The following is a 26,374-nucleotide window of genomic DNA, read 5'->3' as shown; positions in this document are numbered from 1 at the left end:
TGACATTCCATCAATAGTCTGACACAGTTCAGGGCAAACTGATCTCAATTACACCTGATCTGCTCAACAGACTATAAAAGACTCTCATATCTCTATATATTATGCTTTAGTTTATATTTCAATGCATTCTTTTAATGTTTCCTCTTTATACTTCCACCGTCTGCTATATTAGTCCCTCAAGCCGAGAAATCAAGGCACAAAAGAGCTTTTGCGTGTCATTATTTCTCCTGTTGACATTAGATTGATTTCATCAGTGTGTGTTTATGCAGGTTTATTATAATGTGTTATTGAGCAATCATTATTAATGTGCGTTTATCACAGACACTGCTGTAGTGTTTTCATTGACGTCTGTGGGCTTTTACTCTCTTTTTCTTATTGTTTGTTTGTTGTATGAATTAATAATTGTATTTCCTTTAGTTATGCAGTGATTGTGATAAATATCCTCTCAATAGGTTTGTCCTAATATTTAATCTGAATTTGAATGATGAACGTGTCTCTGTACAGACTGATGACATCTCTGATGGAGGATTATGAAGACAAACAATATTTTCTCTGATTAATCATTCATAATAAGAGCAGGAACATGAATTAAGAGTGCAAATAGAGCAGCTATTGTCTGACACTTGTAACAATCACCAATTAATCTGGGTTATATTATGCTATATATATATATATATATATATATATATATATATATATATATATATATATACTTTTTGCAGCTGATTTGGTTTATATCATTATGGGTCACTGCCATAATTGTATAAAATATTTTTAAATTAAATTGATTACATTTTTAAGTATTTCATTTGTTTTATATGATTATATAATAATTTAAAGTCCCCCTGTGGTGAAAATCCAGTTTTTAATGTTGTTTATATGTGTATGTGGTGTTTTTAATGTGCTTTAAGACAAACCATGTGTAAGTTCATAAGTCGACAGCATTGCTGAGTATTTCCTCCTTAAAACTGCAGTGAACCAAAGACAGTCTCAAACACACGCTTTGAAATTGTTTCTGACGTCACAAACTACCTTGTAACCAATCAGATCAACGTGTGATCGTCAACCAGTGGATCTATGAGCTGAGTGAGTGAGTGGAGGCGGGGCTCATTTGCATATTCATAGAACATATTCTAAAACATGAAGAAAATTTTTTCAAGGAAAAAACATTTAAATGTGTCATTTTGGTGATCAAATATGAGTTTTGAATGATAAAATGACTTCAGGGGGACTTTAACATATAATAATCATCCATGATCCATGACTCATTTCTTTTTATTTATATGTTAAAAAAACAAACATCATCACCTTCTCATTTGAAACAAACAAACAAACAAACAAACAAACAAACAAACAGAAAACGCTCGCCGCTCTCCACCTGAACTCCATCACCTGCGTGTCAAGGGATATAAACTCTTTATAAAGGTAAGATGAGTATTTTTCATTTTTTATTAACCAAGTTTTACTGTTGCTTTTATATAATTGTAAAATTATGAAAGATTTAAGAATGAATGAACTTAACGAAGCCAAAGATAAACAGCTGTGTAAAGACTGAAAATGATAATATATCCAGTTAATAGTTCTGTATGTCTCTCTTATCTGACACACAGGCCTGAGTTCAGGAGCTGATGGTCTGACTCAGGTGTTGAACAGGTGACCAGGGCCAGGATTAGGAAGCACTGCGCTACTGTACATGCTTTATGCTTTTGCACTGTCCAGCCGCATGAAGGGCCATTAGTGTGTCCAGTGTGATCCTCTACGGGCCCCAGAAGGGTTGAGTATGTGGCCCACCTCGGCCCCATCATTAGCACACATGTGGGACCTGAGTGAGCCCCAATAAGAGCATGTAAGTGGGCCTGCGATGGAGACACGGCTCCAGTGACAGCACACAGGGCCCGGAGAGGCCGGCGGGGATCATCAGTTATTCATGCTCACACACCCAGGGTGTGTCATTAAAGCTGCATGTGTTCCCGGTCGTGTTACTCTGCAATACTCTGCATCAGCGCTGGCTGTTAAAGATGAACACACAGCTCACTTCACACACTTCACACACTAATGACTGATCAGGGATCAGCTGGAAATACACTTCACTTTATCACACACTTCAGCACATTTGACAGTATGGCTGTTCAGGAACAACATCTGTGGAACGAGGCCGTCTCACACACAAACACACACACACACACACACACACTGACACAGACCTGTTATGCTACTTCTCTACTAAAGGCAAGCTGTACTTGAGTTCTGTTAAAAATTAATACTTCTACAGTTAGTTACATTTACATTGCAATCTAATGTAGACCTAAAAGTTTTAAGTAGAAATGATTAGTCTAAAACCCACTATATTCAAATGTCCACTCACAGTAAAATCATCTGCTGGCATTTGTTGCTGAGAACAGGTTTCAGTTCAACATCTGCTGTGTCCTTCAGCTTTAGTCAGAGCAATGAGAAAACTGCGATTTTGACGAGTTTCTTTTGCTAACTCTTTATTACGTTGGTCCACTTTAGACATTCTACTGACCATCAGAAACTTTACAATTACATGTCAACTTATTCTGCTAACCCTAAACTAACAGTCTATTACAGTCTATATACTCTGATGAGAGGTAGTTTACATGTCGTTGTAAAGTTACTTATAGTCAGTAGAATGTCTAAAGTTGAGCATGGAAATAAAGTGTAACCAAGAGACTTTGCATTAAAATTTTTACTCTCTAAGTCAGTTTCATTTTTTAGATACTTCAGAACAATTAAATGTGTATTTTTCAGGTGTACTTAAAATATTAATTTAGTAAAAAATTGACACAGTATCGGTACTTTAACTTGAATCCCTCAGTTAATTTTACATCCCCGCACTGTAAGAGCCTCAGAAAACAATACGACACTAAAACATCTAGTATAATTTATTTTAAAGCATTTTTGATGTAATATCCACCGCAACCTTTGAGCGGCTGCAGATGCAGGAAGATACAGCAACTTCAGTCAGTAAGTTCCCTCATAAGATTGTTTATGAGTGTAGAGTCAGGAGTGAAGCGTCTCTGCTGCGGATGGAAGAGGCCGTGGCCCATGGGACTGCAGGAACAGGTCTGAGCCGTCTCCACTGAGCGCTATTTACACTGCTAACACTGCAGGTCATGAGGCTCAGCATCTCACCGCAGATCAGCCTTCTGATTGGACGCTCATCAGCTGGTGGAGCGCCTCACTGACTTCAGAGTCATAGTTACCAAACAGGTGGGGCTTGACGGCAGGTGTGTTTGACTATCAAATAGCTCTCGCACACACACAGCCCGAGACGACGGGCGGCACCAGGGGATCACACTACATCAAAGGTAAGAACTTCCTTATCAGCGTACAAATATCTTTTGCATTTGTTAAGAGAATTATTTGACATGTTTGAGAACACTTGGTGAAATAATTCTGATTCTGAAACAGTTTTGCTAAAAGTTATGAAAATGCTATTTCTGCATTTTTTCTAAGTGTCAAATTTTAATGTATTAAAAAAGTATTTTTTCTCTCTTGGTTATGAGAATGCTTCAGGAACATTCCTTTAATCGTTCTGTAAACAGGAACACTACTTTTGAATGTTCTCTGAAACAAGTAACATTTAAAAAAATCTATAAATAAATAGCTATATAATGTTTTTTGTTTAAACATTGCTGAAGACCAGATCACTTTAGACAAACACTCTATTAATGTTACTGGGAGAATGTCTGTTCTAGAATGTTCTGCTATGAACAAATTTGGGCAACAAGTATAACTTGATATCTTGTCGAAGAGAGCCTCTGCTCTTGCTCTCGTAAGCAAATGTGGCATTAAACGTTCCGTGTGTTAATAATTCACTCTTTAAAATAATGTTTCCAAGAGGAAGAAACATTTCTGGCTGAACAGTTCGGTAAAATAAAAACTTGTCTTAATAATCTAAAGGAGCCATGGAAAGGTTCTTCATGGAACCATCGATACCAATACAGACTTTTTTTTCCTGATTTGCCATTAAAGAACCATTTTTTGGTTCCCCAAATAACCTTACAGTTATCAGTTCTTAAAATAACTAATTTAATCATCTTTTGCAACAGAAATGTTCCAAGGAAGCTAAAGGTTCTTCATGTAACCATCGATCCCAATAAATATATTTTATTTCTAATTTGCCGTTAAAGAACCTTTTTTTTGGTTCACCAAAAGAACCTTTCAGTTATCAGTTCTTAAAATAACTATTTTAATCATCTTTTGCAACAGAACGCTTCCATGGAAGTTAAAGGTTCTCCATGGAATGCCACTAAAGAACCGTTACTCGTGTACATGGCGACTGGAAGGCACTTAACTGAGTTTCCTTCTGACTCCGCAGCGGCCCAATGAAACATGAACTGGGGATTCCTGGAGAATGTGCTGAGCGGGGTCAACAAGTACTCGACTGTGGTGGGACGGGTGTGGCTCTCCATCCTCTTCGTGTTCCGCATCCTGGTGTTCGTGGCCGCCGCCGAGCAGGTGTGGAAGGACGAGTTCAAGGACTTTGTGTGCAACACGCAGCAGCCGGGCTGCGAGCAGGTCTGCTTCGACCACTTCTTCCCCATCTCTCAGGTGCGGCTGTGGGCGCTGCAGCTGATCATGGTGTCCACGCCGTCGCTGCTCGTGGCTCTGCACGTGGCGTACAGGGAGCACCGGGAGAGCAAGCACAAGAGGCGGCTGTACCGGGACAAAGGCAGCATCGACGGAGGCCTGCTCTTCACCTACATCATGAGTCTGGTCCTCAAAACAACCTTCGAGGTGGGCACTCTGCTGGCCTTCCACATGCTGTACAGCGGCTTCCACGTGCCCCGGCTGCTCCAGTGTGAGGAGAGCCCCTGCCCCAACACCGTCGACTGCTACATCGCCAAGGCCACGGAGAAGAAGATCTTCCTCTACATCATGGGCTGCACGTCTATACTGTGCATTGTGCTGAATGTGGTGGAGATGGTGTATATCGTGTCCAAACAGTGCTGGAAGTGCTTCAGCAAGAGATATGCTCCGGTGCGGGGCGTCCGGCCTCCCTCCACGTTCACACTCAGCTCACCACAGCCCCTGTCCGTGTCCAAGGAGGACGGCCTGCATTCGGCTCGGGCCGGGCAGGAAAGCCTCTCGCTCGCTGCTGCCTGAACCCGTGCTCATGCAGAACAAGCCTGGGGCCGGTTTCACAAAGATAGACTTTGACTATGGCTTAGACAGACTTCAGATAGACCGTTGCACAAAGCACTTAAGACTCTGATTATCTTAAGTAGGACTACACTGCAATGCATTCTGGGTAAAATAAGACTTTTCAAAACAAAAAACATGGCGGATCGAGTAAGCGCATTCAACCGCTCAGTGCAGTTTACCCCAGTGGAAAATGTGTTTGTTGGAGGAGTGTAACAGTTACAAGGACATTTTACTTGGGAAATTTAGCGGAGAATGTAGTAACAAGAAGAAATGTTTAAATTATGAGCCATTTCCCCTTTTCTTTTGTCTGATTGTAATGTAACTGATTGTTACTGCTGGTTGCCAAGGTAACAGAGTCTTAGACCTCAGTTAGCCTGGGGGTAAAAGGTGTCTAATGTTTTTGGTCTAAATTAAGTCAGTCTTTATTTCTGTAAAACAGTCTAACTTGCATTAGACTAGTCTATGAACAAATTTTAGACTTGTCTAACACTATAGACCGGTCTAAAATAGCTTTGTGAAACCGGCCCCTAGTCTTTTCCACTGACGGCTCAAATGCAAATAACTTACCAGCCATGAGTAGCTATGACAGAAGGCACTATTCAAGAGGAAGAGTGCGCACTTCCCATATCCTTTGTTGTACTGTATAAACATTTCGTGTCATTTGAGTAGAATCTAGGCAAATTAGAAAAATGTCAACATGCCCTCATTCTCGCAAACCAAGGTCAAAGAACACATAACCCAGATGGCATTGAATACAGGTTCATCTGAAGTTTCTCAACAGCAGTGTTTTGTGCTGAGAATCAAATAATTTAACATTTCATTGTTGGAGCCGTAAAGGTCATGGTAATACAGTCGTCAACATTTGAAGTGGATCAAAACCTTTCATCAAAGTTATACATGAATTTTGAACAATACCCGTTCTTGCCTTCATCCTTTGATCAACTTTTTTGATCCACTTAAAATTTTGACTACTTAAATGTTTGAATATATTTATTTTTGTACGATAAACAATTGTGCTATATCTATTGCAAACCCAGAACCACTGGATTAGATTGCACTTATTTGAGTAATGTTTCTTTTTCATGTCTTAAATAAACATCCTTGTCAGATAACCATGGTGGATTAGTGTATCAGTGGGAACGCGAGTCGCTTGAGAACAGAGAGGGGAAAAAAGCAAATGACTCCACAACTCTAAAAGCAATAAACACTAGATATGAACTGACATATACAGAAGGGTCTCATTTAGGGATGCACGATTTATCCGCCACCATAACAGTATCAGCGATATATATGATCCTTTTTAACGTTATTGGACTGATAAGAAAATTTGGCAGATTTGAAGAGTTCAGATGCAAAAGCCTCTAAGTGCCATCTGAAATTTTCTTCTAAACTTAAATATACGAGCTTGATTTAAAAAAAAAAAGATCATTCTAGAAGAAATGTCTGATCATGGCACTTAGAGGCTTTTGCATCTGAACTCTTCATATATTAAAGCCAATAAATAATGTATTATGTTCTTCAGCTGAGATGGTTCAGATGCGCACTGATGATTTTGAATGGTTTGAAATATGATTGGAATCACTCTGAAAAGGAAAATACAGTAAAGTGCAACATGTGCAGCACAAGTCTGTCATATAGGCTACATAAAATTGTGAGAACATCATTATAATTGTGTGATTGGGACATGAGACTTGTTTTTATAATCAGGCACTCCAAAATTATATAAAAATTTGGATTTAGATTTATCAGCCAATATATCGGTTATCGGCTTTCAAATGTAAATAATTGCAAAATTGCATCCCTAGTCTCATTCACCCTTGTGTCTGTCTCTAAAATCTATTCATCTATCCATGTATTATAAACAATGTCTGTTTATATGATATAATGGCTTTTGTACTGAGCTAATCATATTTTCCTAGAATTTCAATAAAACACCGTTTAACATGTGTAAGCTGTTTAACTTGAGTGGACATAACCTCTAAAAACCATGTTTACATCATAATGTCCCTGTAACTATGCATAACCATGTAGTCAAGAAAACACAGCATTATATTGGACATCAACCACCTAATCTCTCATAAGAATATCACCGTTCAAAACCATATGACTGCGTTTAAAGATGAGACCAACACGGAGTAACAAAATGCAAGCTGTATTAAATTGGTTGCTATTGATTAACATACAGACTGCTGGTGGCAGTGGTTGATCAAAGCGCCACACACAACATTATTGACAAATTTCCGATTTACAAGGACCAAAACAGTTACGAATTATACACAGCACTACATAACATCAGAATTGATAATGATTCACTTTCAGCTGGATAGAAAAAGAGTCCAATGGAATATTAAAAAGTACGAGTCTATACAATACTCAAAAAGAAAAAAATTCAACTCCAAAGGCAACAGAAATGTGCTGAACGGCTTCATAAGGACAAACATGCTTTAGAGGTATTTCATCATCTACTGCAACTATAAAGTGAGCTTAAACTTACACAGTTCTGTTAAGTAATAAACATCGCACTAGGGACCTTTAAGATAGTGGGTGTAGTGTTTTTCAGATCATAGAACATCCCCACAGCTCCTCGACAAGCAACAATCATTCAGCATTCACGTCTGAATAGAGAGAGACTTGCGGTTAAAACTAATGACTGGTTTGCAGCAAGTTCATCCCCACTTATATCCTGAGTTCAGGCAACATGACATGAGGGTCTGTACACTAGTTGTCTTTTTCAAGGATCACTGTGGGTCGCATTTCATGAAGCTGCTTAAGAAGAATTTCAAGGACATCAGAAAAAACTTTTTGCACCTCAAATGTGACATTGCTGAGTGAGGTCAACTTTTGGGGATTTTTAAATTCAACAAGTTTAAGGACATCTCTCGAGTGCAATTGTGCGTCAGATCTTTTGCACACGACGGTCGCAGTCTTAAGGTGGAAAGCAGTCTGCAGTCTTTTGTGCGCACTTCCGTTCAGCGGCACCGCTGCCTTTCTCTTATGGGATGTCTTTGTTTCCTGCAGAAACTGAAGAAAGGACACCTCAAACCCAATGGGCTTGAAGGAACTCAGCAGTGTGTTTTGCCCAGAGACGTCTTCCTGTGTCATGGTAGCGCTGGAGGACATGGAATCGGTGTTCAAGTCCACATAGTTGACTGCACAACTCCTTGCAGTCCTCAGTCTCGTCACCCTTTTAGGTCCCAAGGACTTTTTCTTTACACAGTCGATCTTGCGCGGACGCCCCCTCCGCCGTTTGACCACCACCGATATCTCCGAGCACGTGTCGGTGGAAGGCTTGCTGTCAGACAGATCCACGTCCTCAGTGCTCTCTTTCTCAGACGTGGGCTTCGAGAACTCGGACTCACTCTGGCCGGGCTCAGCGACTTCATCGTTCTCGGTCGTCTCAATGGAGCTCTCCTCCGATTTATCCGTGTCATCGCTCCGGGAGGCGATGCGCTTGTACCTGGACCGGGGGATCTTCTTACAGTAAATAAAGTTGCTCCTCTGTTCTTCCAGGTACTGTTTTGGGAGCCCATGCTGAAGATAATGTTTCATTATATTTCGCTCAGAACTGGTCACCGTTTCGCAACCCTTTATCATACAAGCGTACTGCAGTTGTAAGCGTTTGGTGCACATGGCGGAGGCTTCCTCCTGTGTTTTCAAAATGGGTTTCCCATACTTGGTCCAATTGTTTTTATTAGCTTTTCTCTTTTTGAGAGCCACCTTCTTAATAGCTACCTTCTTAATGGGTTTCTTGTTAGTCTCTCTGTTTTCCTTCTCCACAACTTCAATCTTTTCATACTTTCTGGGACGACCCAGTTTAACCCCGCTTCCGCCTTCTCGTGGGTTCATGAGCAGCCGCTTGTACACGTCTTGGTGTTTCTTCATGGTGTGCCGCAGTAGATTTGACCGTGTGCTATAAGCGCATTCACATCCTTCCACCTGACATCTGAACATCCCTTCTATGGGCTCGACTTTTGAGGGATTGGTTTCTTTATGCTCTTTGTCGACATGGCCGATATATTTCCAGAAAGCAGTGAAGGTCTCTGAGCAGTTTGGCTGATCACACTGAAACCTGCCCAGGTTGATACTGCACATCATGGCACCTGCTTTCTCAAGGGTTAATTTGTGGAGCTGAAGGTAGTGCTGGAGCAAGTCTGTGACTGACTGAAAAATGCGAGAACAGTCTTTGACTTGACACCTGAACTCATCCACTTCCTTTATGTCCGCGTCCAACTTGTCTTCACTCTCCTCATTTACATCCTTGTCCTCGACCTCCTCTTCGTTCTGTTCATCTTGACTGTTGACCTCAAATTTAGGCAAAGAAGACTGATGCACAGCTTTATAATGCAGGATCAAATTCTGCTGGATTGTAAAAGCTGCCACACAGCCCTGGTGAACACAACGATAAGGTCTATAAGGACTGAAAACGTCGTCGATCTCTGCTTTTTTCTCTTTCATTTTTTTGGGAGATTCTTTTGGCTTTGCCACTCGAGGCTTGCTAGGTTTGGGCCTTTTGTCCAATGACTGATTTAATGTCTGTACTGGTGCACAAGGGTTCTGTGTAAAAGGAGCTATGGGCAGTATCTCTTTTAGTGGTGACACATGTGTTTGACCAAAAACAGAAGACTTTGTGGAAAACCATCCATTTGCATTCTGATCCATTCTTGGAGTCACCGAAGAACAGCCAGACACAATCACCGAAGGCTGAACAGCCGTCTGAGTTTGCGGAGTTACTGTTTGTGTTCCCAAAGCAGGACTTTTGCCTTGAGGCAAAAAAGAAGATTTCTGGACTAGCGATGGAGCGATGCAACGTGATTTTTTGACATGACCTTCTCTCTTGGAGCCTGATGTACATTTAGCATCTTTCGGCTGTTTGCGGGCATCCACACGTGAAGTGTTTTTAACTGGATTGGAGATTTCTGGCACTGGACAAGGGCTTCCTGCATCACTATCCAGGAGTCTCTGAATGGGCTTAGGCCTAATTTTCATCCTCTTTATTTCTTCCTGTGAAAAGTTATGAACTGACATATAATGGGCTTTGAGATTAGAGTTGCGTGTGAAGGCCTTGGAACATTTTTGACACCCGAAAGGGGAAACATTAAACTGGTCTTTCATTTGAGATAACATTTTATCAGTGTAATTGTGGATCTTGACAAGGTGTTTAATAAGAGCATCTTTCGTCATGCAACTGTAATTACAACCATTTGTGTCACATACAAATGGTTTCACATAAATTGGAATCTCCTTGGGTAAATCATTAGGCTCTGGTTGTGGCTTATTAGGCTGTGCTTCACTCACTGCAGGGACAGCCACAGGTTTGGTAACCTCACTGACTTCTCTGTCTAGGTCAAGATTCTCAAGAGCTTTTTGGAGTTCCGACACTTCATCCACTTCGGTTATGGGCATATTGTTGGACTGATCATTGACCCCACTTCCCAAAGGCACAGACGAAACAATTTGAATTAAACCATCCTTTGGCTTCATGTCACCCAATTGTGAAACTGCCTCGACAGGGACTTTGGCTGTGTTTCCAGCAGGTTGCAGCTCACTTTGAGGCGCATTCTCAATCAAGTTTGAGGTATGTTGTGGTTCCCCAATGTCAGGACTTGCTACAGACATTTGAGAGTAGGAACTGTCAACACTTGATCCACGAGGCAAGCTGCTGCTTTTTTTGTAAAGGTCTCCAGCCAATATCTGTTCACGTAGTCTTTCTTTGACACTCTTTTCAGACACCAGGTTTTGAGCAAGACTTGCCATGGCTGCCAGAAGTCCATCATTTGACAAGTCACTTGCACTGTCGGTTGTTCTTTCCTTGATGTCTTTCATTTTGTTTAAAGTTTCAGCTTGTAGAATTTGACTGACGTGATCTGATGAACCGCTGTTCAGGCTGGATGTAGACTGGTCATCAGCCAACAATTGAGAAAGAAGAGGATCACTGACGTCGTCACTAAACAGTGGGTTAGATATCTCAGAATAACTCGCTTGAAGCTGATGTTTGACACTCCCAGTGTGCTGTATGACACTAGTTTCAGACATACGACTGCTCTGGGCATATGGACCACAGGGGTTTGGAACCGTCTGCTGTTCTTGTCCAGAACTCACACAAAGATTTGACGAGCTTTGCTTAAACACTCCCCCCATCTGTTTGTCATTGCTGTTATAGGTGCCATTGGCTTGGGGAAAAGTGACATTTGGGTATAGTTTTGGATCAAGAGGGCCCTTATGCTGTGGCAGGTTCACATATGAAGATGGTGCTGGATGAGGCGAGTTAAGAAGATCAAGAAATGAGCTGGGGAGGTCCGCTGTCAAGTCAGCTTCATCAAATGGTTTGCAATGAGCCCGTTTTGACAAATGTCCTCCCAGAGATTTAGGACTCGGGAATTCTCTATAACACCTGCAGCAAATGAACTTGCCATCTTTAATAATTGCAGGCCATTTTGTTCTTTTGCTTCGTTTAACTTTTTTGATGCCTTTATCACTGGACACATTTCCAGTATTAATCTGACGACTTGGAGAACTGCTATTTGATGGGGGAGTTTCATTGATCTGAAGTGGTAAACCTAAAGCTGAATCTCTCTCCAACTTAACCACACACTGACTATTAGTTACTGCAGAGAAATTATCATTTGTTTGCCGTGTGTAATCGGCTGAAGAATCTTTAGAAACTGAATTGTTCAAACGGTCACTGAAAGGGGGCAAGACAGACATCTGAGCAGATCCCAGATTTGTCTCTACTACAGAATTAAGGGCTACCACTACATTAGGGCCCATAATTTGCTGCGGTGGACTGAGATTGCCGACTGAATGTAGACTTTCATCTGAGGTGCCATTGAGTTTTTGAATGCTGTCTGCTTGCGCTGGTGCTGGGTAAACATTAGTATTATTCTGCGGTTGAAGAGTAGTATAGCTCATACTTCTCTTCAGTGCGTTCTCACTAGAAGCTGCATTCATGTGGGTAAATTGACTGCTAGAAAGTGTGTTCATGTTTTGGGTCATTGATTGAGAATTACACATCTGCTGTTGGAGTACTGAATTGTTCCTGGGGTCCCACAAGTGGTCTGCTGCCATTTGAGACTGATTTGTACCATTTCCAAGCTGAGAGAGAACAATGGGATCTAATATATTGTCCATTTCATTGGTATGGATATGCCCGGGGGAAGCAGTGACTTGAGAGGAGACAGAAGGATAGTTGGGGTTCTGCGGGGCAACTGTGCAGTTGGTTGTGTAGGGAGGATGCTGGCTGAGGGGATTCGGTGTCTGGACACCAGGGCAGGCAACTCTTTGGCCCAGCTGGTCTTGTGGATTCACAACTGAATTTAGGCTTCCGTTTACAGGAACAGATCTGAGCGTGGATTGGACTGCAACATTGTTCTTCTTCGCTAGTTTCCACTGTGTGTAAAATTCAGAATGAACAGCCCTCATGTGCTTAGTAACACTTCTGTAAGAGCTATAGTCTCGAGTACATGTTTCATAGGGACATTTGTGTCTCTCTTTGTTTTTCACCACTTGGACAACATTCATATCTACTGGTTTCACCGATTTGTTCTCCAATACTTGTCCATTATTTGGCACGGAAGCCATTTGTAGAGGAAGTGTCTGAGAAACAGGAGGAAGCATCTGACCCAAAGAAACAAGTGGTGCTGTGTTGTGGGAAGTCTGTGCTGGAGAGGCCATGTTGCGACTACACAGGCTCTGATATGATGTTGGAACCGGAGCTAAAGGATTAGGACTGTACTGCCGAAATACTCCATTGTTATTGTTGTATAATGGAGCAGTACCTGAATCAGCGGTCTGCAGCTGACCATCAGTTGGTGGGACAGGCAGAAAGTCCTCTAATACACTCTGGTATGAAGATGTAGATGGCATGGGATCTGAATCACTCATCAAGGCCTCCAAAAGAGATTCCTCCGGTCTATGCTGAATTAAGTGAGTGCCCACAGCTGACTGGCCCAAGTGGTCACTGATCTGAGGGATTTGCTGTTGGATGGGATGTTGTTCAGGTTTACTCGTGCCAGAATGGACACACTCTTGAGGGGAAACTGTAAAAGCGCTACTTAGCATATTTTCAACAGAATGCTTTATCCCCGTGCCAGATGGACGATCCTCTTGAAACCCTGTGCTGTCGTCATTGAAATGGGGGACTGAGAGAGAGCCAGAGTCCTGATCTATTTGATTGGAGAGGTCTGGATGAGGTTCATCTGGTTGAATACTTTGACTGTCATTGCCTTGGGCTTCCACTTTTACCACATGGCTCTCAGCATGGAGGTCTAACTCAGACTGTGAATGAAACACTTTACCACAGTCTGGTGCTTTGCAAGTAAATGTTCTGTAATGCTGTGACTCGTGGTCATACAGTTTGTAGGCTTCATGAAAAATCTTGCCGCAACCCGGAAACATACACTTAGCCTTGAAGACTGGGTGGTCTTTCTTATGAACGATTAGTTCGGCATTGGAGTCAAAGCTGGCTTTGCAATTAAGCTGTATGCAAATGTATGGTTTGGTGCCACAGTGCACCTGTAGGTGATCATTTAAGTGATCGACACTGACAAACTGACGACGGCAATACTGGCACACCACTTTTGTGTTCTGCATTTCAAGGAAGCACTTCGCTTCCTCGTTGTCGCCATGATCTTTCACGTGGGCAACAAGATTTCGGAAATATCTAAATCCCCTCCTGCAGCTTTGGACTGGACAAATATTCCCTTCATAACTGTTTTTGAAGTCTAAGCAATCAGAGACATTGGCAGCTCCATTACTAAGTTTGTTGGATTGCCCACCACTGTTGTTTTTTGTCTTGTTTTTGCGCACCTGATTCTCACTGCTTTTAGCTTTCAGGGCAGCTATGACAGGAGCAGCCGTTTTGGGGTTGGATAACTGCTTGCTCGTCTTCATTGCAGCGAGGCGTTCTTTGCAAGAAAGTTTAACATGCGATGCAACATGTGGTTCAAGAGTCTCTTTTGTTTCAAAGGTCTCTAAACATATCGGGCAGCTGTAGGATCCATCTTTGAAGTGAGTCTGCGCATGACGCACTATTCGGTGACCAAGAAACTCCTTATCGCATAAAACGCAGTACTGCATGTAAGCCTGCCAGTTTCTAAACCTAGCTGAGACGAACCCTTTTTCTCTCAACTTTTTCAACTCTCTGTTCTTCTGCTTTTGATCTTCCATTTCATTTAGTTCATTGGTTGTATCCAGAAAGCACTGTGAGACGTCCTTGAACTCCTCACCAAAGATGCTGGTCTCTTCCCCTAAGTCCTCAGGGTCACCGTCGTTCAGTTCATCAATGGAGGACACGATTGAGGCCTCCTCCCCCATTAGACCCAAACAGTGGCGTTTTAATGCCTTCCAGTTCCAGTACTCGGGATCAAAAGGCCACAGGGTTTTGAGGACTAAAAGGAGCTCACAGCGCAGCGAGTTCGACACCGGTAGGTCTTCCTCATCTAGCTTCTGGTCTGGCTCATTGTAAAGAGTTTCCACTGCATAGTAAGAGTCCACAGTTGGCTCCAGGAGAAACTCTGTCAGCTGGCAGGCCCTTTTGACCTCCAGGTCAGAGGGTAAGAGGCAAGAAATGGTTTTGCAGACAGTGGCCTTGGTGTTCCCTTCGCACGATTCCAATCGCAGAGCTCGTATGCAGATCTCAACACAAGTCGAAAGTCCAACTTTGTCCATCTATTGATTTGGAAAAGGAGCATTTAGTTTTCAAGACATTTGATCACATATAAAATGAGCAGCATGAAGGCGAGAAAAACAACAGGCTCACCTCTGACTGGATGACTTGGATGAAAAAGAGTAGGTGGAACACAGTTTTAGACAGAAATGACATCTGACGGCATCTGTCCAAAAAGCCTTGATCTGAAGGCTCTAATCGCTTGAGCAGTTTTCCCCAGAACAGAGTCAACTCCCTGCCAAAGATTACAAACAACAGCCCTCAAATTATTTAGAAATAGCACACTTTATATTAAAAGGCCTTTTTTAAAGATATTTATTATAGTTGCAGAAAATTCTTATTTTTCATTTCCCAATTCTACACTGATTTTACAAGGATTGGAAACATGTGACACTTGCCAAGCACAGTAGGTATCCTCCTGCAGAATCTGACGGGTCAAAAACCCAGAGCACAATGTAAATGCAGCTTTCTCGTCACCATCTGCCTCAAGGTTACAGATCATCTCTAGAGCATCACGACAGTCCACTTTTGAGAGCTGAAAAGGAAGGGAAAGAAATTGCACATGTAAACCCTATAATTTGTCCTCTGAATTATGAAAATCGACTTCCAAAGGCCTTATGACAACAATCAAGTTAAAATTTGAATTCACACTAGGGCTGTCAAAATGGCTGAAGAGCTAAATACGAATTTCTCTCTTAAATATTAGCACAACTCGAACTATATCCAAATTCTAAAGGCAAAACTTAATGTTAGAGGAAAAAAGTATTGTAGTTTCCTATGGCCACAAGAGGGCGCAAGCAAGCGCAATAAGCAAATATAAACCAAATCAAGCATCGCATCTTTTTTTAAAGTCCCCGTGAACCGGAAGTTGCAAACGACTTTTTTCCAGTGCTGTGACGTATTTCCCAGTGAAACGGAATATTGAACAGAGGGCAGGGTTTTACTCTAGCGCTCCTCCTCTCTATCTCTCGCTCATAACAGACTAACGGTTTGAGGGGAGTGGTTAAGCGTTGCCCAAACCAATTCCTCAAACCTACGTCATCAGAGAAGGTCCTCCAATGCAGAGGGGAGGGGCATTTTCAGATTTTGATTAAAGATTACCATGGTAAATTTTTTATTTTTTTTATATTTTCTTGCACGGATTAATTGTTCACCACAAGACTAGTAATATGCGCTAACAAAGTAAATAGGGTCAATTTTGATTTCATGGGGACTTTAAATGAACTGACATTCACTTTTTAAAGTGCATTAACTTTTCAAACAATTGTTCTGAAATAAAACAATTTCCTTAATGTGCATGCAAGGAAAATTAGGTTACAGTAGTGCATAAAACTGTGTTTGTGCAACAGTGACCTGAGAAAACACACAGCGTAATGAACTACATGAACACAAGATAGCAAACTGCCATTCAGAAACACTCCACTTCTACTCTCTCCACATCTAAACATTGCTCATCATGTCTCACACACCTCTTGACACACCAAAAGCTTTTGCATTCGAATGTGCAGTTGTTGTTTTTTTAATTCGACCAATATTCGAGATTTTATTTGACAGTCCTAATTCACACTTTAATGCAATTAAACTTTATTAAAGCTTTGACTTGATACTTGAATGCTTTCATAACTGTTAAATCTGAGCAGATGCAGAAACAGAAGTATTAGGGTTAGGGTTAGCTCTTACCTCCTCCATGATGAGTTCCTGCGGAGCAACAGTGCACAGACACACCAGGTGCATCTGCTTGAAGTGGGCCTTCTCCTCAAACTCCGAGAGCTCGGCACAGGCCCTGGCCAGCGACGCGGCCTGATCCACACAGCCCTCTTTGATCAGGTGCTTCACTCGCATCTTCAGGAGTGTTGGTCCTTCCAGGGCGAGGAACTCTTGCACTGGACAGAAAATAAACACTTTCAGCGCTTGTGTAACACAGGTCGCCAGGCTGACTGCAGTCAGGTCGTATGTGGCGAAGAGAGGAACGCTAGTGTGTGTGTCCTCACCCGTCTCCTGCGGTGGCGTGTCACTGGTGAGGATGGCCTGCAGTGTGGGGTTGGTCCAGACCCCTTGCTCTCGCGCGATGGTGGAGAGGATGACCAGATGACCGATTCCCTTCTCTTGCACGAGAGGATGGGCGATCTACACAGACACCACAGCACACAAAATAAACATTAGTAAACATATTTGCTGTTGTCTATCCAGTTGTGTACTTTACTGTAGTAGACGACAAAGCTGATCAATGCGAATAACAGTAACTAAGGCTACGTTCACACTGTCAGTATCCGATTAGAATCTGATCTAAAATTATTGATGACCACACTGTGTATCGCAACCGCTCAGATCCGATGTGTGTGTCCATGCAGCTTTCGTTTTCGGGAATATCTGCATTGGGTTCTGTGGCAGTGATGTTGTGATGGTAGGAATAATCAACATAGAGGGGTCTGCAATAGAGATGTTGTCTTATTTAAACTTCACAACACAGGAATGTGTTTCCGCCGTGCGCTGGACTACTGCGTCTTCTGAGGCAGCGGCAGAAAAGCTGGTATGAGCAGCTTCTCTCCTGCTGTCGCCTCCGCTGGTTTACAGACATGTCTCCGCTATATTGTCATTTTCTGCTCCTCTGGCAATTTGCAACACTGCATTGTTTCCTATAACAACGTCTGACGTTTACATGTCATGAGAAAGTCACATAAACCATGCGAAATCTGACTAAGAAACAGATTTCAAGAAATGCGATTTCAATAGGATTTCACACCACATATGGATATAGCTTGAAACGGATTTGTAAAAATTGCATTTCATGTGATTTTTTCGTTCACATTAGCTCATTCTGATCAGATATGCACACAAATCGGATGTGGAGTGACAGTCTGAACGTGGCCGAAGAGCTTCAGCCTGGTGAACATACCTGGACAGAAGACCTGAACCTGTCCCACAGTGCATCTGGGATGTTCCTGGGCATGGACATCAGCAGCTCTGCACAACTCCTGCAGAAGACAGACGACAGGAACTGAATGAGCTGGAGCACCACATGAGCATGAGCACAGAGGGCGGGGAAGAGCACTTACAGCGAGAGCCGCTCCAGCACGACGGGCACCTTCTCGCAGTGGGCGGAGAGCAGCGGGCACACCTGTGCGAAGCTCAGCAGAGCCCTGATGTACACCTCCAGCACGGGCAGCGGCTCCTCCTCCACCCGCCACAGCCCGGCGTACTCCACCAGCGCCTGCGCACACACACACACCGCTTACACCAGCTGACCGGCACACACACCTTCACTCCGGCCGATGCGAGCCGTGATCACACTGATCTGGCATGAAGCGCTCGGGTAACGCACACTGGGTCATTTTAAACAATCATATTCCTTTATACATTTATTTTCCAAAAACATTGATGATAGAGTTTAATTTGATGATAAAACATGTTAAATAAAACCACTGTACCTGAAAAAATATTTACTTTGTATGTTTGTTCTATTGCATTAATACTAGTGTTTGAAATGTGCTTCTTTGTTATTTTTAATACAAAAAAAGAAATAAAATAAATAACTACACTCAGGGGTGCAAACACATGTATGGTCAAAAAAGAGAGAGGTAATCGAAGCCCTCGTCCCGCGGCAAATATCCAGATACTACATTGCCACCACCAACCCACCCCTATAGGCACATAGAGTCAAATGAAATTTAGAAAAACTATCTTGCACTTCTTTTTCTTGCTTTACTGCTACTTCCTGAAAAAATTTTCACCTGATGATTTGAATAGCTCTTTTTGTAAAGAATTAATAATTCTAGGATGATTGGGGTAATTGTGTAGGGTAGGCCTAGTGCAGGGTTCACCAATCTCGGTCCTGGAGGGCCGCTGTCCTGCAGAGTTTAGCTCCAACCCCAATTAAACACACCTGAACCAGCTAATCAAGGTCTCACTAGGCATACTAGAAACTTTCAAACAGGTGTGTTGGAGCTGGTTGGAGCTAAACTCTGCAGGGACAGCGGCCCTCCAGGACCGAGATTGGTGAACCCCGGCCTAGTGCATCTGCATAGAAACTAAACAAAATACAAATATAAATAAAATAAAACACAAATACACTTGAAATAAAGCAGTGCTTTATGTTTTTCAGGTAAATTAACTGTATTAAGTATTATTTTCTCTTTCTCTTTTGTTGTTTGATTAACTTTGGTGACACAAACAGCTGCAGGTATATTGGGCGCTGTCCCTTTAAGACGAATGCACGTATCTAATACCGCTAATGACACGCATCCGTTTTATGTTGACTGCGTTTACGGGGAAACTCGTTGAGACGGACACTGGCTTATTTTTTCGTGCACATGTCTGTTCAAACACAAATAGATAAGAAAGAAAAGGGAATTCGGTGTTCACGAACTTCACGTGCTGTCTGCGACTGTGGCTCTGTACCGTCTACATTTGGATGTTAAACATAATATAGCCTGATACAGCAAAGACAACGTCGGCAGTATTGGCGGCAAAATAGGCTACAGAATATTTCGTTCTGTAGGCCTATTGACGGGGCAATATTTGAAAATCGATAATTAGGCCTATTTTTTAAATTACAATTATATATGCATTTGCCAAAACCGAGAGACTTTCAAGCATCAAAATGTAATTTATTAATATGTATTTGCGCCTTCTATTTTGTCTGAAAACTTCCAACACTCGTGCGTGTCGCGTGAAAAATAGGCGTCGGTTGCGGTTCTATTTCTAGCACGCGGTTTCGGCGCGGCTCGAGAAGTGTGTGTGTCACGCAGGCATTGTGCTCTAACACAAGCTCTGACCAGTTAACATGACAGCCGACATAAAAACGGACACTCCACGCCACGCAGAGAGAAAAGTGATGCAGTGGCAGATCCAGAGTGAGACCGAAACACTAGTGGTTCACGCTTGCGCACATACTGCTGGTTTGGCGCGCAGTGTTCTGATTCGCTTATTTCCTATTTACTTATTGGTGGACGCAATCCAGAATTACTGTTGGTTAAATTATAATCAGACCCCCCCCCCCCTTAAAAAAAAAACTCTTCGGATCTGCACGATTCACACAAGTCACCCAAATTGACGTGAAAAAAGCGGGAGGCGCCGAAAAGCGCGCTGTTTGCACCCCTGTACACTACCGTTCAAAAGTTTTAGATCGGTAAGATTTTTAATGTTTTTAAAAGTAGTCTCTTCTGCTCACCAAGGCTGCATTTATTTGATAAAAAATACAAACAAAAACAGTAATATTGTGAAATATTATTCCAGTGTAAATCATCTGTTCTCTATGTGAATATACAGTAAAGTGTAATTTATTCCTGTGATCTTCAGCATCATTACTCCAGTCTTCAGTGTCACATGATCCTTCAGAAACCACTGATGATTTGATGCTCCCGAAACTAAAAATTATCAGTGTTGAAAACTTTTTTATTTTTTTATGAATATAAAGTTCAAAAGAACAGCATTTATCTGAAATATAAAGCTTTGGTAACATTATACACTACCCTTCAAAAGATTGGGGTCAGAAACAATAGAAATCAACACTTTTATTCAGCAAGGACGCATTAAATTGATAAAGTGACGGTAAAGACATTTATAATATCACAAAAGATTCTGTTAAAAATAAGTGGGAAATTTCTATTCATCAAAGTTAAAATATTGTCCACAACTGTTTCCAACACTGATAATAATAATGTTTTTTTTGAGCATCAGATCATCATATTAGAGTGATTTCTGAAGGATCATGTGACACTGAAGACTGGAGTAATGATGCTGAACATTCAGCTTTGATCACAGGAATAAATTACATTTTACTAAATTTAAAATGACTGTTTTCTATTTTAATATAGTCATAATATTTCACAATATTACAGTTTTTTTTATCAAATAAATGCAGCCTTGGTGAGCAGAAGAGACTTCTTTTAAAAACAAAAAATCTTAAACGATCTAAATTGCTGAATAAAAGTGTTGATTTCTATTGTTTCTGACCCCAATCTTTTGAAGGGTAGTGTATAATGTTACCAAAGCTTTATATTTCAGATAAATGCTGTTCTTTTGAACTTTATATTCATCAAAAAAAAAAAAAAAAAATTTGTTTCGGGAGCATCAAATCATCAGTGGTCTCTGAAGGATCATGTGACACTGAAGACTGGAGTAATGATGCTGAAGATCACAGGAATAAAGTACACTTTACTGTATATTCACAAATTGTAATAATATTTCACAATATTATATTATGTATTTTTTTTATCAAATCAACGCAGCCTCGGTGAGCAGAAGAGACTTCTTTTAAAAACATTAAAAATCTCACCGATCCCTAACATTTGAACAGCAGTGTAAGTGTAATAGTAGTTTTATGTTGTACACTTATTTACTTGCCTATGTATTTTAATTGGTTTGAATTTAATTTAAAAATAATTGCAGTGTGAATTGTATAACACTTCAGCACAGCGCTGTCCATCGGCTGGTCATCAGTCAGACTGAGGCTGAGATGCTGAATCTGGACAGACTAGTGTTGTCAGAAGTACCGAGTTCGTAATCATAAGTGGAATCATAAACGCCTCTGATTGGCCGCTGTGTTCACGCGCTCATCAGATATCAGTCTGTGATTGGGTACAGTGATCAGCGCTTCAAAAACATGTAAATGTACATCACTGAGGCTCTTCAGCGAGTACACACACACACACACACACACACACACAGTACACACAGTACACACACAAGCGTTTGAAAGCAGGAGTCTATCAGCGGACCGGTCCTGCTTTCAGACGCTCCCGTGCGCTGATCATCGTAGCCAATCACAGACACATCCGATGAGCGCGTGAACACAACGGCCAATCAGAGGCCTTTACGAACTCTGTACTTTTGACAACACCAGGACAGACTAACTCAAACCTGTCCGCCTCAGAGCCGAAGAGGAGGAGGAGATGAAGAGGACCAGACACTGGCACAGTCTATGACCACACACACACACACACACACACACACACACACACACACCAGCCTCAGAATCAGAGGTCACATGACTCGCAGGAGGACGCTACTGAGGCCGAGGACAGGAAACTGGGACGGTGGGAAAACCCTTTCCTTTAATGTCAGCCTTCTCTAACCTGAGAGGAGACACCAGCGCCTCTGAGCTACACACTCCTGAACCGCTGACTCCATGCACATGCACACACACACACACGTGCACACACACGCACACGCACACACACGTGCTGCTGTGGGTCTGCCGTCTGAATAACACTGATAAACATATATAAAACCACTGCTGCTACACTTTCATTTAATGAACACGCCTAAACACCGGAGTCTTCTCCACACACACACACACACACAGGCATGTGACCAGACTCTAAAGGTCAGAGGTCATCATCGGGGGATGGAGACCTCAGATAGACAAGCACACACTCATGTATTTCTGAAGCACAATCACACACCAGTACTGTCTCCGTGTGTGTGTGTGTGTGTGTGTAGACACTACATTACAGGCAAAACACTGCATTAAAACTCTTTTCGGCTGATCATAGTGTGTGGTTTCAGACTCTAGTGGGACTGAAACATCCACAATACACTGAAGTGTTTCTCGGAACGGCTTTTATCCGTTTGCAACTTATTCCTGAAACATGGAGAAACATGGAGAAACATGGAGAACTGGAGAACTGGAGAACTGGGAAACATGGAGAACTGGGAAAACTTTATTATTCTTCTGTCTGTTGACAGTATTTTCTGACTTATTGAGAGATAAAGAGAAACTCTAATCCTCTCTGGAAAAACATGTGATTCTAATACGGCACCAATAATATTAAACCCGACTGTATGTGATGTTCAGATGAAGTGCATATTTAATTATATCGCGCATCGTGTACACAACTCTTACTGTAATCAATCATCAGGGAATATGGTAATAACTTAAACCCTATTGTGTTTAAAGCACTGACCCTGGAACAGCAGCAGACGCTCACTGACCGAGACTGGAGTTACACACACACTGCAGAGAAAGCCAATAACTACTTATACCTTTTTTTTAATTTTAAGTGTTTGAATATTAATATTCTCAGAGACTCACAGGACATCATCACCCAGTCCATCGCGATCACCAGTGATGCGGCTCGAGCTGGTGAGGGGAGAACTGAACAATGAAGACTGTCACGCCATCAATCACCATCACTGTACGGCTCATCACATAACTCACCAGAACGAGCCCACTGTGACGACCTCACGTATAATAATAATATATATATGTGATGTATAATGCAGAAGTGACAGTGTTGAGCTCATCAGATAAAGACGTCACACACTGATCTAGATGACGGACACTACACACACTTCCCCTGAGCGAAGACAACACGAGCAACACACTGACATGTGGACCTTCACACACACACACACACACACACACACACACACACACACACACACATCACAGGGAAACTGTGGACCTTCACACACACACACACACACACACTTCCCCTGAGCGAAGACAACACGAGCAACACACTGACATGTGGACCTTCACACACACACACACACACACACACACACACACACACACACACACACACATCACAGGGAAACTGTGGACCTTCACACACACACACACACTTCCCCTGAGCGAAGACAACACGAGCAACACACTGACATGTGGACCTTCACACACACACACACACACATCACAGGGAAACTGTGGACCTTCACACACACACACACACACACACACACACACACACACACACACACACACACACACACACATCACAGGGAAACTGTGGACCTTACACACACACACACACACACACACACACACACACACATCACAGGGAAACTGTGGACCTTACACACACACACACACACACACACACACACACACACACACACATCACAGGGAAACTGTGGACCTTCACACACACACACACACACATCACAGGGAAACTGTGGACCTTCACACACACACACACACACACACACACACACACACACACACACACACACACACACACACACACACCACAGGGAAACTGTGGACCTTCACACACACACACACACACACATCACAGGGAAACTGTGGACCTTCACACACACACACACACACACATCACAGGGAAACTGTGGACCTTCACACACACACACACACACACATCACAGGGAAACTGTGGACCTTCACACACGCACGCACGCACACACACACACACACACACACACACACACACACACACACACACACCACATGGAAACTGTGGACCTTCACACACACACACACACACACACACATCACAGGGAAACTGTGGACCTTCACACACACACGCACGCACGACACACACACACACACACACACACACACACACAATGGAAACTGTGGACCTTCACGCACACACACACACACACACAGGCAAACTGAGTGTCTTTTCTTAAGTTATGATGACAAGCTAGATGATGATGATGAAGAAGATGGGCAGCTGGTAATTAATTAATTATGTTGCTCACTTTATGATGTTCTGCACAGCATAATCTGCCACTCACCGCATATCATCACAGACTGACAGATTATGATAGTGATGTGCAGTCAGACTACACTGTTGCTGCTATAATCTGCACATCATCACAGACCCTGATGATGATGATGATGATGATGATGATGTGTATAAGGGTCTGCTAATGATTAGCATTGAGAGACTGAGGTTAGCAATATGATGCTGTCCTGGGTGTGACGTATGATGTTGTGCAGGACTAGTGTGGGATTATGAGAGTGTTGTGCAGTGTGTGATGGGTTATGATGCTGTTATTGATGAAGATGATGATGATGATGATGGTGGTGGTGGTTCTGCAGTTGTGCGCGCGCGCGCTGCGTGCTTGTTTACAGTCCTGCGTCCGACACACACACACTCACTGATTCAGACGCAACAACGACGCGGAATAGCACAGCGACCCTCTATAAACGCGTTGGGACCGCAGAGCAGTGTGTGAGCTCGTCGAACACACACCGAGGCGGCACTTCTCCTCCGCGGGACCCGTGTTTACGACTGAGCTGGACGCTGCTGTGAATGCGCGCTCACCTGACAGAACTCATAGCAGTACTGCGACGCGCGCTCGCCGGGAGACTCCTGGCTGCTCCTCAGGGCCGCTGCGGCGTCCTCCAGGCGCGTTGCGAGCGCGTTCAGAGCGCTGGAAGCGTCGCTCCGCTCGCCGCGGTCCTGCTCGGCCTCCTCGTCCGCCATCTTCACTTCCAATTCCGCCGCGTACGCACAGCGCGTCACGTGACGCCAAATCACTGTGCGTGCTGACGTACTGGCCGTGTCACGTGACCCTGCGCTCGCTCGCTCGGGGCAAACATTTATCGCTTCCAATTATTATTGTTCATGTTAAGTATGTAGAATATCAAACTATAGCTCGTCATGTATTATTTGAAAATAATGTTAATACTAGGTAATAATTATATGTAAAATTTGAGATAATTGGTGTAACCACTAGCTTGGAGAAAATACCTGAAACATTCAAATTCGTTCTAGATTTGTTTTCGTTCTAGAAGTCTTATGGACTGTGACAGGAGTTTATAATTTTATTTTATTTATTTTCATTTACTTATTTTTGCAAATGTATAAGCCAGTCAGTGTCCAGCATGAAGTAGCCTACAGTATAGCCTATCTTTCACACTATCGAACCCTTTAAAGTGTAGCTCTTTTCTTCAGATAAACTGTTTCCTACAACATTAAAAGACAGCGAGTAACTAGAGAAGCTCACAGCCGCTCATCTAAACTAAACTGATCTGATCTCAGAGACTGTTAATTAAATCTGCTGACTGTCTGCTTTCAGTGTGCACATTAATGACACGTCTCTGTTAAAGCATGGTCATCAAGTGTGTGTGTTGTTGACACACATGAATAAGATCATTATGTGTAGGAAGAAAGCAGTTCATCATAGAGTGTGCTTATAGAAAGGAGTAAAACTGCCTTTATTTCTGGTAAAAGTGTCTCTTTTTTCCATTTCAACCACATCATTTGACCTTTGATTGTATTTATCACTCATTTACCACAGAAAACACTTTCCAGTATCTTTATCAGTATCGCCCGATTATGGCATTTTATATGATCAAACTGATTAGATTTTTAAAATCAAATAAGATAAAGCATTTGACTCAAACCACGAAACACAAAATTCATAAAACACACGAGAATACACACCGATGTCTGTGTGTGTGAGATATGATGTGACGTCCTGGAAGACTAACTGGATTATCAATGAACACAATATTCCCAACATGTTTTATTTAAGAGAAATAAAAAACGCCTGAATATTTCTGAATAAAGAATAATTTTGCATACATTATTAGTTTAATGTAGAGATGAATGTGTAGAGAAATGATTTCAGATGCACCTCACTGTCCACTTCTGGTGAAAGACAACTATCTAATGTGATTTCTATCTTTGTTTTATTCAGTATATTAGGACACATATGGACATATTCAGATTGATAAGCCATAACTTTTGCCTTTGAAATATACTTGAGTTGCATTGAAATGACAAAATAATGCATTGAGTGTTTAGATATGCAGTGAGATCTTTAAAGAGTCATAAACAC

General features: G+C 42.2%; 2 protein-coding genes across 3 annotated transcripts; one reads left to right on the top strand and one right to left on the bottom strand.

Annotated features, from left to right (window-relative positions):
- Positions 1–4,356: 4,356 nt before the first annotated feature.
- gjb7 (gap junction protein beta 7) lies at positions 4,357–5,271 on the top strand (the record flags this gene model as incomplete). The annotated part of the gene is made up of 1 exon (XM_081378204.1): positions 4,357–5,271. One exon carries the CDS (start codon positions 4,357–4,359, stop codon positions 5,128–5,130), a length of 774 nt encoding a protein of 257 aa, XP_081234330.1. The 3' UTR covers positions 5,131–5,271.
- Positions 5,272–7,308: 2,037 nt separating this feature from the next.
- znf292b (zinc finger protein 292b) lies at positions 7,309–25,033 on the bottom strand. 2 transcript variants are annotated; one of them, XM_081379275.1, is made up of 8 exons: positions 24,853–25,033; positions 17,890–18,044; positions 17,730–17,808; positions 16,825–16,960; positions 16,514–16,716; positions 15,228–15,368; positions 14,927–15,064; positions 7,309–14,835 (listed from the first exon to the last, which is right to left on the bottom strand). In XM_081379275.1, exons 1-8 carry the CDS (start codon positions 25,012–25,014, stop codon positions 7,888–7,890), a joined length of 7,962 nt encoding a protein of 2,653 aa, XP_081235401.1. In that variant the 5' UTR covers positions 25,015–25,033; the 3' UTR covers positions 7,309–7,887. The 2 variants fall into 2 exon arrangements, with proteins under 2 accessions (XP_081235401.1, XP_081235402.1); XM_081379276.1 differs by having other exon boundaries at positions 14,927–15,068; positions 15,232–15,368.
- Between the last annotated feature and the right edge of the window lie 1,341 nt (positions 25,034–26,374).

This window comes from Scardinius erythrophthalmus (assembly GCF_964197995.2).
Source record: "Scardinius erythrophthalmus genome assembly, chromosome: 11".
Taxonomy (NCBI): Eukaryota; Metazoa; Chordata; class Actinopteri; order Cypriniformes; family Leuciscidae; genus Scardinius; species Scardinius erythrophthalmus.
This window is presented reverse-complemented; position numbering and strand designations above follow the sequence as displayed.